At 47.1% G+C, this 13,768-nt stretch overlaps 1 protein-coding gene across 2 annotated transcripts in view; it reads right to left on the bottom strand.

Moving 5' to 3' along the window:
- Lamb3 (laminin subunit beta 3) overlaps window positions 1–12,966 on the bottom strand; it is a 41,554-nt gene extending 28,588 nt beyond the window's left edge. The window contains exons 1-3 of one of the 2 annotated variants that reach the window (XM_087581072.1): window positions 12,913–12,966; window positions 11,206–11,265; window positions 10,175–10,329 (exon numbers count right to left, since the gene is read on the bottom strand). In XM_087581072.1, coding sequence (XP_087437198.1) covers window positions 10,175–10,329; window positions 11,206–11,236 — 186 coding nt within the window. In that variant the 5' untranslated portion in view covers window positions 11,237–11,265; window positions 12,913–12,966. Of the gene's footprint in view, window positions 1–10,174; window positions 10,330–11,205; window positions 11,266–12,801 lie in introns of both variants that reach the window. The other variant, NM_001100841.1, reaches the window with a different exon arrangement.
- Between the last annotated feature and the right edge of the window lie 802 nt (window positions 12,967–13,768).

Genomic DNA, 13,768 nt, shown 5'->3' with positions numbered 1-13,768 from the left:
TATGTCTCTGATATATCGACCTTTGCTGAGGTCTAAATGGCCGACCCTCCCTGAGGGAGACTACATTAAAAATAAGGAAATCTGCAGTGCCCACCCAGAAGAGTAGAGCGGCGGCAGTGGGAGAAGCCTGAGCCCTTAGGCCTTTTCAGAGTTGGGGAACAGGAAAGCCAATATTTTATAGAGAAAGAAGTCCAAAAACCTTTTGGAAAGAGGAGTATCTGTGGTGCATGCATGCATGTGTGTGTGCATGTGTGTGTAGTGTGGGTATGCATGTACGTGTGCATGATGGTTAATCTTCATTGCCAGCTCTACTAGGTTTGGAATCATCTAGGAAACAAACCTCTGGGTATGACTCTAAGGATGTTTCCTGGCAGTCTTGCTGAAGAGGGGAAACCCTGAACAGTGGTGACACCGTTCCACAGGGTAGCTCTCAAGACAGAATAAAAAGGAAAAGCAAGCTGAGTAGAGCCTTCATCTCTGCTGCTATGACTATCCATCGTCCTGACTATGGATGCCATGAGACCAGCAGCCTCGCACACGCCTGCAGCCATGATCTCCTCAACCGTGATGAGTTTGGCTCAAATTGTGAGCCAAAATAAAGCCTTCCTTCAAACAATGAGTTAATAAAATAATCTATTCCTTACAGAGTTTTTGACATATATCTTGCCACACAGTAAGACACCATAAGCAGTGCAATATGTGTGTCTGTGCTGTGGTTTGAATGAGAAATGTCCTACAGAGGTGCACGTATTTAAACCACACAGCACCCAGTCCATGGAGCTGTTTCTGACTCCTTGTTGGAGAAAATATGTTCTCCAGACAGAGGCTTTGAGAGTGGAGAGCCTTTCCTTACTTCCTATTCTTGATTTTGTCTTCTTGTAGACGGATGAAGCATGAGCTCTCTGCTTCCTGCTCCTAAGACAGTGTCTTCCTTGTCATCGTGGACTCTTTTCCTGTAGGCAGAAGCTAAAATAAGCCCTTTCTTCCTTAAGACAAGAAGGGAGTGAAATAGGAAAAGGGAGTGGAAAGAAGAGGGAGGCAGAGGGGAAAATTCCTTTGGTTATAATGTTTGATCACAGTTACAGAGAAACAGCTAATACAGTGAGTGTACACACACACACACACACACACACACGCACGCACGCACGCACGCACGCACACACCTCTGCCTACACATTAATCTTTCTGAAGGTCACAAAAGCAGACCATTTCCAAACAAGGAAAAGCAGGGGCTAGTGTGGGCAGAAGTGGACATGTGGGTGCTCATGTGCTTATAAGTGCTGAGGAGGAAGGTATCTCCAACTGGTTGCCGCTCTCTCCTTTGCAAGAGACTAAAATGGCAGCTGCTTGGTTTACACAGATAATTAACCTGGGGAATGTGCTGTGCAAAACTGTCATTAAGACAACGGATGATTAAATTTCCCTCAGAAAGGAGGTGGGGTGGAGTAGGTAGAACATTTTAGAAACAGATCAGACACATGCTGTCAAAATTGTTGGAATCAGAAAACAGGCTGGAAGCATCCTGACAAAGCTATGGACTCTGGGTCTCTGCCTCAGGAAGCCTTGCTCATGGGCAGCCATTATACAATGATCCCAAAATACCAGGCAGTCCCTCTGAGAGACTGGCAGAGATGCCAGGGCTGAGCAAATGGCAAGTTTCTTATGTGGAGAAATAGTGATCCAGATTGGAGTCAGAGCTTTCCCAAAGACAAAACTCTATTCTGAGTCAGAACCAGGACCTCAGTCTCCAATCAGGGTTGACTGACTGTGGTTTCTCCAGCAGTCAGAGGGAGTGGGGAGGGGAGGGGGATAGGTGGGGGAAGGGGAGAGAAGGGGAAGGGAGAGGGAGAGGGAGAGGGAGAGGGAGAGGGAGAGGGAGAGGGAGAGGGAGAGGGAGAGAGAGAGAGAGAGAGAGAGAGAGAGAGAGAGAGAGAGAGAGAGAGAGAGAGAGAGAGAGATCTGGCTGGCAGCAATGTCCTTAGGAATCAGGGAAGGTAGATCAGGGTGGTTTGGCTTCCATGGGGTGTATGAGTGACCTGCCAAGGAAGATGAGCTCAGGAGATCTGTGGGTAGAGCTGCTTCCGTGAGTAGAAACAGCCCCCAGGATACAGGAAGGAAGGGAAAGAGGGAATGGGGGAGGCAGAGGAAAAGAGTAGGGAAGGAGGGGTGGGAGGAAGGAAGAGCGACCTGAAGGAGCACAGGCCTCTGCAGGCTCTGTATTCATTCTGGACATTCTACCACATAGTCCTCACAACCCTCTCCTGAACTGGATGCAACCGTTGCTCCCTCCCATCTGCGGCTCAGGAGTAGTGCAGAGGTGCATCAGTGTTCGAGGGTGTCACATATTACGTTATCCAGGCCTTGGGGCTGAGAGAATATCTCTACAACGAGCCTACCCAGAAGACACAGGAGCCAGATGAGGAAAGCATGAGGCAGACTGTCTAGAACTAGGAAACTGCAGTGCAGTTCTGGTAGAGCGTAGCCCACACTCAAGGACAGACCATTAATGGGTCAGGAAGGCAGGCCGGCCCAGAAAGGCAAAGTAGGGGGAGGTACAAGTGGACAAAGATAGCTATGTCCAATGTCCACTACAAGGGTTGCAACATGCAGCTGAAATCCAAAGAAGCCAGCACTGGGGCCCACAGTGTCCAGCCAGCCATGGAGGCAGAACAGGGCTGGGGAAGGAACGTGCAGACAGGCTAAGGCTGGCTTGCAGAGGAGTTACTTCTTGAGGCCAGAAGCTGGAAGGAACATTTTTGGAACTGGACAGAATCCCAGCATGCCTGCAACTGTCTGCCATCACCCAGCCCAGCTGAGGAGGGATTGGGTGAAGTGAGACAGAGATGTCTGAGGTCATAAGTCCCTCTACACTGGCCCTCATTCCACCTCAAGAGGCCACCACTGTGACCCCTACATAGACAGAAGAGAAGCCTCAACTCCAGGGATATGCAGGGAAAGCAGAGAAGCAGGTGAGATGTTAACAGCCTAGTACCCCTCCCTGCATAAACACTCAGGAAACTCAACACTTCCTTGTTCCTAGAGTCCAAACGCTCTTGCAGCTCACAGGAATAACAAGGTGCTATGATAATCACTTGGCAAGTTTATAGAAGATTTTTGGTGTGATGCATTTCACGAATTGTCCTGGAGAGAAGGGCTTGGGTCTGCTCAACGTGTGGCTGAGAGTGGGCTCTGAGCCATCAATGCACCCAACACAGGATTGAGGAGGAAGCTCTGCACCTCCACGGTGTGTGCATGCGTGCGCAAGTGCACTTGTGTGTGTGTGTGTGTGTGTTCATCATTGAAAAATCACAGGTTTTGAGAAAATACAGAACAGAGAAGGAAAAAAGAGAAACAAGGCAGAGAGCAGGAGGCACAGGAGAGATGGTACCGTCTGCACCCAGCTCATCCTCAAGACTGTAGAGGCAAAGAGGCACCCTTCAGACCACTGTGTCCCACACTGGCTAGAGTGACTGAGCCAGATTTCTTGCCCAAGGTCACACTGCAGTTGGCAGGAGACCTGGAACTCTACATCACCTCCAAGGTGTCCCATTCTCTACTCTGCAAAAGGCTTCCTGGATTTATTTCTCCCATAGAAAAAGAAAAAAAGGAGGCAAAGCTTCTTCGCTTTCCCAGCAGAAAGTAACTAATATTTACCCATCCCCAGGGTTGCAACAGTCTAGACTTCTCTTTTGCAAGTACCCCACTTTGCTCTCAGGAGGCTGCTTATAAGCAGGACAAGAGGCCAGTTCCTGGGGGGTGCTTGCTGAAAGAGGCAGAGGGCAGGCCAGGGAGAAGCCAGATGTCCAGGCCAACTCAGGGAAAAAGCTCTCCTCAGAGGCTGTGTGGGAGGATATCTTCCACAATGGGGCACTTATCTTTCTCTGCTCCATTTTCCGGGGCAAGCCAGTCTCAAGAAGAAAGCAGAAGTCTCCCCTGAAAATCAGGCCTGGGCTTAGTGGCACATGATTTGGGGGAGGTCTATAGGTGGGCATCTGAATTCTCTCTACTGCTTAGAGAGCTTAGCACTGCAGAGTCCCCTGTTGCCTGACCCACAGGGAGTGGTCTGTTACCCAACCTGGTCAAGCAGGCTTCCTATATCCAAGCGGGTGACAATGGAAACAGCACGTCTGTCTTCACCAGGCATCTCCAAAGTCCTTACTCGGTTCCTTCTGTGATTAAAAATAGCCACAAGAATGCCAGCGCCTGAACGGACAGTGAGGCAAGAGCACTTCAAATACCTTCTTTCAGGTCCTGAGGACAGGGCAGCCAGGGAATGTGTATCGGCAAAAACCCTCGCTCCTTCATCAGGGTCAAAGGCAATCATCCACTTCTCTTCCTCTTTCTTTTTTCCAGTAGAGTCTGCAGACACTCCTGACAAGCTTTCCCGCCACTCTCTTGTACAAGCCCACTTTGAAGGCAGTAAAGTGACTAAGGACCCCAGCTACTCAGGAGGCTGAGAGCACAGCGTTGCATATTCAAGGCCAGTTTGGGCAACTTGGGGAGACTCAGCCTTGAAGTAAAGTTAAGCATGATGACACACACCCTTAATCTCAACATCTGGGAGGCAGAAGTGGGTAAGTTCTGTGAGTTTGAGGCCAGGCTGGTCTACATAGTGAGTTGTAGATCAGCCAGAGCTATATAGTGAGGCCTTATCTTCAAAAACAAAATAGGCCAGTCAGGCAACAGAGAGGGAGACAAGGAGTCATGAAGGAGTGAAAAAAGTCCCCAACTTGTTGAGGGGTAAGAAAAGAAATCTGAAGTGCCTAAAGAAAAGGTTCAGGGGCATTGTGGGAGAATACCACAACCCTTAAAAAGGCCAAGCTATTTAAAATACCTTGCAATAAATCTAGCCAAGGAAGCAAAAGGCCTGCACAAGGCAAACTTTAAACTGATCTCATAGTCATGGATCAGAAGAGCTAATTCAGTGAGAATTTTTGTTACATGTGAGAGACGGGGATCAGTGTCTTACCAAAAACATCAATGCATCATCAAAATTCTAATGCCACTTGTCACAGAAATAGGCAAGTCGTCATTAAAATTCATATGGAAGCACAAGAGACCTGAGAGAGCCAAAGTACTCCAGTACAGTACAAATAGTGCTACAGGAGGACATTCCTCACCTCAGGATATATCACAGAGCCGCAAGAACAGAACCAGCATTGTATTAGTGGAAAACGACGGAGCACTAGATCCAGACATAAACCCACACAGCCACAGTCACCTGACTTTGGGCGAATCTCCCCAAAATAAATATTGTAGAAAAGACTGCACATCTTAGCAAACGGAGCTGAGCAAACTGGATGTCCACATGTATGAGAATGAACCCAGATCCCCGTCTCTCACATGTAACAAAAATCAGCTCCATGTAGATCAAAGACGTTGATACAAGACCGGAAACTAAAGGAGAAACACTTGAAGCTGTGGGCATAATCAAGGACTTCCTGAACAGGACTCTGGTTCCTAAAGAATTGTGGCCCATGATCAAGAAATAAGACCTTAAGAAATCAGATAGCTTCTGTACAGCAAAGGAAATGGTTAAGGGAAGAGCTAGCCTACAAAGGAAGAAAAAAACTTTGCTAGCTATACATCCAACAGAAGGTTAATAGCTATAATATACCAAGGACTCAACTAAACAACAAAAACTCAAACAGTAATGTCAATGAATGGGCTAATAAGAGGCAGTTCTCAAAAGTTGGAATATAAATAGCAAGTAAACACAAAAAGGGGATCGGTCTCATTAGCTATCAGAGAAATGCAAATCAAAGATGCCTTCCAATTACATCTGCCCCAGGAGAACCACGGTTGCTAAGAGTATGAACAATATATGATGTCTAGTTGGGGTTCTGCTTCTCCATCATAGATAACCTCATTAAACTCTTTTATATATGTATATATTTTAGGTGGATACACACACACACACACACACACACACACACACACACACACACACACACACACACATATATATATATATATATATATATATATATATATATATATATATATATATATATATATATATATATATATGGGTTTCCAGGTGGTTTTTTCAGAAGGCCTTTAAGTTAGTTGTCCCTCCCCCATGTTCCCTCCTTTACCTGCCCCCTCATCTTCCTCCTTTAATCCCCCTATTCTGGTTTCTTCTTTATCTCTCCATAACACTGTATTCTCTTCACCCTCCCTTAGGAGGATCCTCTCCTCCCCCTTCATCTCTTACTACCTCCCTAACCTCTGGATATTCTAAGTGAAACACACATGTCTAAGGCTTAAAAGCTAACATCCACATGTAAAAGAGAACATGCAATGTTTGTCTCTCTGGGTCTGGGTTTCCGCACTCAAGATAGTTGTTTTTAGTTCTATCCATTTACCTTCACATTTCATTTTTTCTTAACAAATGAATAATATTTCATTGTGTAAATGTATCACGTTTTCATTATCTATTCATTGTTTGATGTAACTGAGTTGTTTCTGATTCAGGCTCTTATGACTAGAGCAGTGATGAACATGGATCTTTGTAATAAGATATAGGGTCCTTTCTAAACATTATATGCTTCCAAATAAAATGCCCAGTACAGCAATGGGTTGCATCTTTTTATGTTGTTGGCTTAAAGAGTTCTATAGACTGCCCCTCACTAATCAATCTAATGCTATTGATTACCCTTCTCTACCTGACAGTAAGACCCTATTGCTGATGATACCACAAATGGATGTCATCAAACAGAGCAATTGAGCTGGTGCTCAACTGGAAGCTCCATGCATAATGACATTCACAGTTATGGATGTACTATACACATTACCAGAAAGGAAAAGCAATCATCTCACCTGGCTACAAGCCTTGCAAGCTACAATAGCGACCTGCCTGTAAGACATGCCCTCCTGTGCAGTAGGAACACATTGTTAATGAGAGTAACCAAGTTTTCATTTGATTTAGGGACCATCCCATAAGATAGAGTCCATATAGGACACCACTAAAGTGACCAAGAGCCTGAGACTAGATATCCATGACCTTAGAGGGAAACTATTATCCTGTGAAAGAAAAGCAGTAAGTGACTCCTGGTGACATATAGATCATTGCATAGCTCCACCCTCACCAGAGAAGCTTCTTCCTGAAGTAGATGGCAGCTAGCATAGAGACCCACAACTGGACAGTGGGAAGAGAATAGGGGCTTTAAGTGCTTAGGCCTGGTGAGATGCCTCTATCTCCCCACTCTCCTGAAGGCTCAGGAATCTATGCAGAAGAGGAGGCAGAAAAGTTGTAAGAGAGGTGATGGCGTTTCCTAGATACAAGCTTGAGATACATATGAACTCACGGGGACTGTGACAGCATTCACACAGCCTGCACACGTGAACCCACAGGGACTATGACAGCATACACACAGCTGCACATGTGAACTCACAGGGACTATGACAGCATACATACAACCTGCACATGTGAACTCACAGGGACTGTGACAGCATGCACACAAGCTGCACACGTGAACTCACAGGGACTGTGACAGCATGCACACAAGGTGCACACGTGAACTCACAGGGACTGTGACAGCATGCATACAAGCTGCACACGTGAACTCACAGGGACTGTGACAGCATATACAACCTGCACACGTGAACTCACAGGGACTGTGACAGCATGCACACAAGCTGCACATGTGAACTCACAGGGACTGTGACAGTATTCACACAAGCTGCACAGGTTCAAACTAGAGGGGAAAAGCACACAAAGTCACACCCTAACCAAGAAACTATTTGTGATTGATAGATGGTGGAAGAGAAAAAAAAAGCAACAGTGTGACATTGGATCTATTAACAATCTGAGGGCAGACCTTATGCTGAGAAGTAATTGGCCAACCAAAGCCAACTTTATGTTTTTGTGTGATTTTAGTTTGTTTGTTTGCTTGCTTTTTGTTTGTTTTAGGCTTTAGGTTTTTCTAAGGAGATAAAAAAAATATTATGAAGCTGAGGAGATAGGTGAAATCTGGAGGGGAAAGAATGTGACCAAAATATATTGTATGAATTTTAAATGAAAGATGAATTGAAACAACAAATGCAGTGAAGCTATGGACAAAAAGGAGCCCTTTAGCACAGGGCTGGTGGGAATGCAAACTAGTCTCCAGCACTACAGAAGTCAGCATGGAGGTTTCTCAAAGACCTAACAGTACATCCTCCATATGACCCAGACTTATCACTCCTGGGTATTTGCCCACAGGACACTAAACCAACCCATCAGAGACACCTAGTGTGATGGTTTGAATATGCTTGGCCCAGAGGGTGGCACTATTAGGAGGTATAGCCTTGTTGGAGTAGGTGTGTTACTGTGAGGGTGGGCTTAAGACCCTCACCCTAGCTACCTGGAAGTCAGTCTTCCACTAGCAGCCTGCAGATGAAGATGTAGAACTCTCGGCTCCTCCTGCACCATGCCTGCCTGGATGCTGCCGTGCTCCTGCCTTGATGATAATGGTCTGACCCTCTGAACCTGTATGCCAGTCCCAATTAAATGTGACCCTTATAAAAGTTGCCTTGTTCATGGTGTCTGTTCACAGCAGTAAACCTGGCCATCAGTGCTCACTACAGCTAAGTTATGGAGCCAACCTGGGTGTCCAGCAACAGAGGGATGTATAAGGAAAACGTGGCCTTTTTTTAGCTATGAAAAGGAATGAAATTACATCATTGAGGGAAACTGGATGCAACTGTAGATATATCAAGTGAACTAAGCCAGTCTTGAAAAGATCAATATCAGAGGTTTTCTTGCGTTTGTGGTTTCTAAATTTTATATACAACCACATGTGCATATATGAAATTAAGTCAGAAGTGAAAATATCCAGGGGGAGAACGGGACAAATGTGAGGGAGGATGTCCAGGAAAAGGGACTGTGGAAGGAAGGAACAGCAGGACATACACTGGAGATCCAGTATATACCTGTTTGAGAGCACTGACTGCTCTTCCAAAGGTCCTGAGTTCAATTCCCAGCAACTACATGGTGGCTCACAACCATCTGTAATGAGATCTGATGTCCTCTTCTGCTGTGTCTGAAGACAGCTACAGTGTACTCATATCCATAACATAAATAAATAATTCTTTAAAAAAATAAAAATAAAATACAAAAGAAAGAGTGCTAGAGAAAGGGAATGAGATAAAGCATAGTATATATCCCTATGTTCTTCTTTTATCTGGGTTGCTGTGATAAAACGCATAGCAAACAGCAACACAAGAGAGGAAAGGGCTTGGCTTTCAATTGCAGGCTACCATCCTTTATGTCAGGGAAGTTAAGGCAGAAACACGTGCAACTAATCACATGACCCCCACAGTCAAGAGCAGAGAACAATGAAAGCTCCCATGATGCCTATAGGCTGGCTTAGCACCCAGCTAGCTTCTTCTGCTTCATGTATGTACTTCAGGGCCTTGTCCAGGGAATGAATGACACCACCCACAATGAGATTTGTCTTCCTGCACCAGCTAATAATCGAGACAGTCCCCTATAGACATGCCCATGGGCCAATGGGATCTACTTAATTCTTCCATGGAGGCTCTTTCTCCAATGATTCTAAGTTGTTGCAAGTTGACTTTTGAAACTAACCGTGACAGAATGTATAGAATGTCATAAAGAACCTCCTGACTTATAAAATTAATCTAATAACAAGTGTGTATATTATTAAATGAAGATGCTTGAGAGAAAAGCAGAAGCTGATTACCCAACAGGTGGCAATATCTGGCACACAAAGCAGTGTGATGTGGGTTTACTCAACATCGTTTCCCATCATCAGCTGAGTCTATACCCTTTCTTCATTTATTAAATGATCCATAATGCTTTCATTTGCCAAGCTGGTGAATATGGAACCCCAGGGCTGACAAATACACTACCCCTTTACACAGGGAAGGACACAAATCCACTCTAGCTTGTGATTGTATATTCTTCTGTTACCCCACTCACAATGGCCCAGAGATAGAGCCACAGGGGGATTGTGACGTAGATTGAATCACTCTTCACAGCTCCCTTACTTTACTAGAGATGTTATATTACACTCTACATAGCTAAGAAGTCATTACATATACATTTCCCATTGCTAAGACTGGAGAGGCCAGCATTCACTCAAGCCCAGAGACTTCAAAGATGCCAACTTTACCCTCAGAGCTAAGAGGTCCTGTTAATTCTGGAGGTCTTGGAAGGAGGACCTACCTGTCCATATTGGGTGCAATAGGTCTCAGGCTTGGTCAATCCACAGGTAGACGAGGCTCGAAGAAGCTGAGTCCTTCCAATGAGCAAGTCCCCAACAGGTGGATAACAGGCCCCTCGGGAGCAGGGTTGCTGGGCACACAGGAGGCCAGGCAAGGCTGCAATTACAGGGGAATGTTGGAGCATCCCCAGAAGATGAAATCCCAGCTGGTCACTCCAATGTTCTCTCCTTGGGAGATGACACCAGCAAGACTGGGTCCTCTCTTCACTGGTGTCAATGTGATGACTACAGTCCTGACTCAGGGAGGTAAAGGGTTCCATATCCTGTGACCTAAGCTTTAAAAGGATCGGGGAGAGCTGGGGATTGTAATACGGCTAATAGAGTGTATGGAGTCCTAGGTTCAGTCCTCAATAATGCGGAACCAAGTATGGTGATGTGCACCTATAATACCAGAATTCAGGAGCCAGAGGCAGTAGGATCAGGAGTTCAAGGTTATCCTCAGCTACATAAGGAATGCAAATCCAGACAGCCTGGGTTATGTGAGACCATATACAAGTATGAAATGTTCAAACTACATTGTCAGTAAAAGGAAATGGGAGAGAAATTTCAGTAACAGTAACCAGCAGCTATCCTAACACATGACCAGTGCCATCTACATGTGGTTTCAGACTCATTCTAGAGATGCACGCTGGGTCATGTAAACTCTGTGTCCACTGTTGGTACCTGTGTAATCCCCCAGGCCACAGGTCAGATGAGGCTGATGACTGAGACATTGGTGGAACTTTAAGAAAGTACACGTTATTTCTACTTTGTCTGCACAGCTAAACAACTAAGCCATTGCCTGAAAGCAAGCAGCCATGAATTCCAGGGGAACGGAGGCTCTGGGGCAAGTTTGAGAGTGAAAGATGAGGACTCAGGAAACTATCACACATCACCCTTGGGTGAGGACAAGACCCAGGGAGCCTTCTGAGCGAGGCAATGAAGCCTCTTCCCCCTGAACCACAGAGAGATGGGAGGAGGGAAGGATGCTTACCAAGCCACAAGAGGAAAAGTGCCGTCATCATGGGCCAGTGCAGGTCCCCAGAGAGGTCACCTAGAATGAAACAAAGCATCCTAGGTGGTCAACCTCCCTCCCCACCCTTTCTTCATTGTGCTAGACCACTGGCCTCATCAAGTCCTTAACCTGGATCTTCGCAAAGACACTTCTGAGAAATGGTCACATTTGTAGGCAATAGCAAGTATCTGGGACATTTATCCCAGGTAGTGGAGACCTAGAGGGAACCCTGGGGAAACCCCAGGATCAGCTTCCTCTTCTGAAGTGAGTGGGAACATGGGGACTGTGCAGGAGGAGGGAGGAGGACGTCCCACTGCAACAGATAGCTAAAGGGAGATCCAAAGCTTTGTTTCTGCCTTGAGAGACAGGCAGGCAGGCAGGCAGGCAGGCAGACTAACTCAGGCTTCTCAGGGCTTCAACTCAGGCTTAACTACAAGCCAAAGGCACCCAGGCCAAAGTCTACAGGCAGGTCTTTTCCTGAATTGACAGGGTCTCCAGTATGACAGGGCCACAGTGGGGTGAAGCTGTGGTGTCACCATACTAGGAAAACTGGACTGCAGGATTGCTATGATAAGAAGAGTGGTGTCTTGGGAAGAGGTGAGGTGGTGCTGTGGAAAAGCATGGGGTAGTGTGGGGAGAGGTTAGGTGTTCTGGGGAGAGGCAGGGTGCTCTGGGGAAAGGTGGGCCTGACAGTTTTAAGAAAAGTAAGAGAGGGCTGGAGACATGGTGGCTCAGCGGTTAAGATCACTGACTGCTCTTCCAGAGGTCCTGAGTTCAATTCTCAGCAACCACATGGTGGCTCCCAACCATCTGTAATGGGATCCGATGCCCTCTTCTGGTGTGTCTGAAGAGAGGGACAGCAACAGTAGACTCATATATAAAATAAAATCTTTTTTTTAAAAAAGAAAAGAAAAGAAAAAAGAAAAGTAAGAGATGACTTCATCTGCACCAAAAGCAGCTCAAAACGTCTCCAGTTCTGAACAAGGGCACAGAAGGCAAGTGGAAACAGTGCAGGAAGCAGGCCCTACCTCAGAGGCATGCACCACCCTTCCTCCACCTGGGATCGGACACTGGTCTACCCAGTGACCCCCAAGGCAGCTGAAGAGGAAAGATGGGTGGTGGTCAGGCAGAGGGGAGCCAGCAGCCTTTCTGCCATCACATTCTAATGCTTCCAAGTCTTCCTACAGAGCAGTTGGGAGCCCAAGCTGGGAGTGTGGCCTTAGGTCTCAGGGCCACTGAGGGCCAAAGACAGGAAGCATCTCTGACTTTTCCCAGCACTCTCTGCACGTCCTACCCCAGCTGAAAACCCACCGAGAATGAGGCTGAGCAGAACCCCACCATTCCTCCCACCTTGCCTTTGTACTAAGCCCAGATTTTAGCTGCTTTCTTCTAAGTTGCCGGGAGCTTATCAGCCATGAAAAGCAATTCAAACAGTCACAGCCAGCTGTTTACCCAAGTGAGCTCAGGTGAGAGTTCCCGGAGGAGAGCTGCATGGGCCCTGTAACCAGCCTTGGTCCCCAGAGACCCAGACCTGCTCCATCCTCCCCGACAGGACAGGTAAGGCAGATAACCTACCTCACCCCAGCTCCTATGCTCCCCTGCCTTTCTCCAGATCCCTCTCGGAGAGCTCCCTGGGAATGTGGGGGTCTCCTCTCTTGGCTCCACAGTTTTAAACAACAGCCTCACCTCTGGAGACTCCCTGGCTGGGTGTAGCCCCACCGCTGGCAGCCTCAGGAATCTGGCAGTCGACACGCCCATCTGACGTCACTGCACCCCCACCCTCAGGACAGGACTAGGCAAGTGGGTTGGTCTTGGAGGCTGCCTGCCCTTAGGTGTCTGGAGGGCTGAAAGGTGCAGCGGGGTGTTTAGAGATATGGGGAGGGGGATGTCCCTGGGACAGGGAAGAGCCCGGGCATTGGATTTGGCACCTTCCCAAGTCTAGTAGGTATCAGCTTCCTCTTAAGTCTCAGACTACCCTTGGACAGAAGACCAACCAGGCAGGAGACACACAGCATACAGTGGATTATGTTAGGGTTTGGGCTTGTCACCAGGCTGGACAGTTTAAGACTCAAACATTCAGAACCCTGGAAAGCACCAGGCTTAACCCAGAGGAAAATTGAGAAAAATCCCAAATTCCTAGGGGTCCTTAGGGGTCCTAAAAAGCTTAGGAAGTAGACAAAGCTCACTTCTCCCGAGGAAGTTGAACACAGCAGCCTGCATCCTGAGCCTCAAGCTCCTTTGGCACTGCTGGCAAGGAGCCCCAGGACAGGTAACTGCCTGTGAGTCACTGTCCCAGCTGCTCCTGAGCCCCACCCTCCTGGGTAGGAATGCCAGCCTGCAGGGCCAGGAAATAGACCTGACCAGGGGTGTGAGAAGGCTGAGGCACAGTTGGGATCCTAAAGCCAAGGCAGACTTCCCCTGGCAACAGCCAGGCCTGGGAACACAGTCCCTCTGTGGGGTCTCATGGGCTCAGCCACTAAGTGCAGAAACAGGACCAGGAGGAAAAGCTGGTCAAGGATACATCCCCTTCCAGGTTGGGTCA

This window comes from Rattus norvegicus, chromosome 13, assembly GCF_021556685.1.
Source record: "Rattus norvegicus strain SHRSP/BbbUtx chromosome 13, alternate assembly SHRSP_T2T, whole genome shotgun sequence".
NCBI lineage: Eukaryota > Metazoa > Chordata > Mammalia > Rodentia > Muridae > Rattus > Rattus norvegicus.
This window is presented reverse-complemented; position numbering and strand designations above follow the sequence as displayed.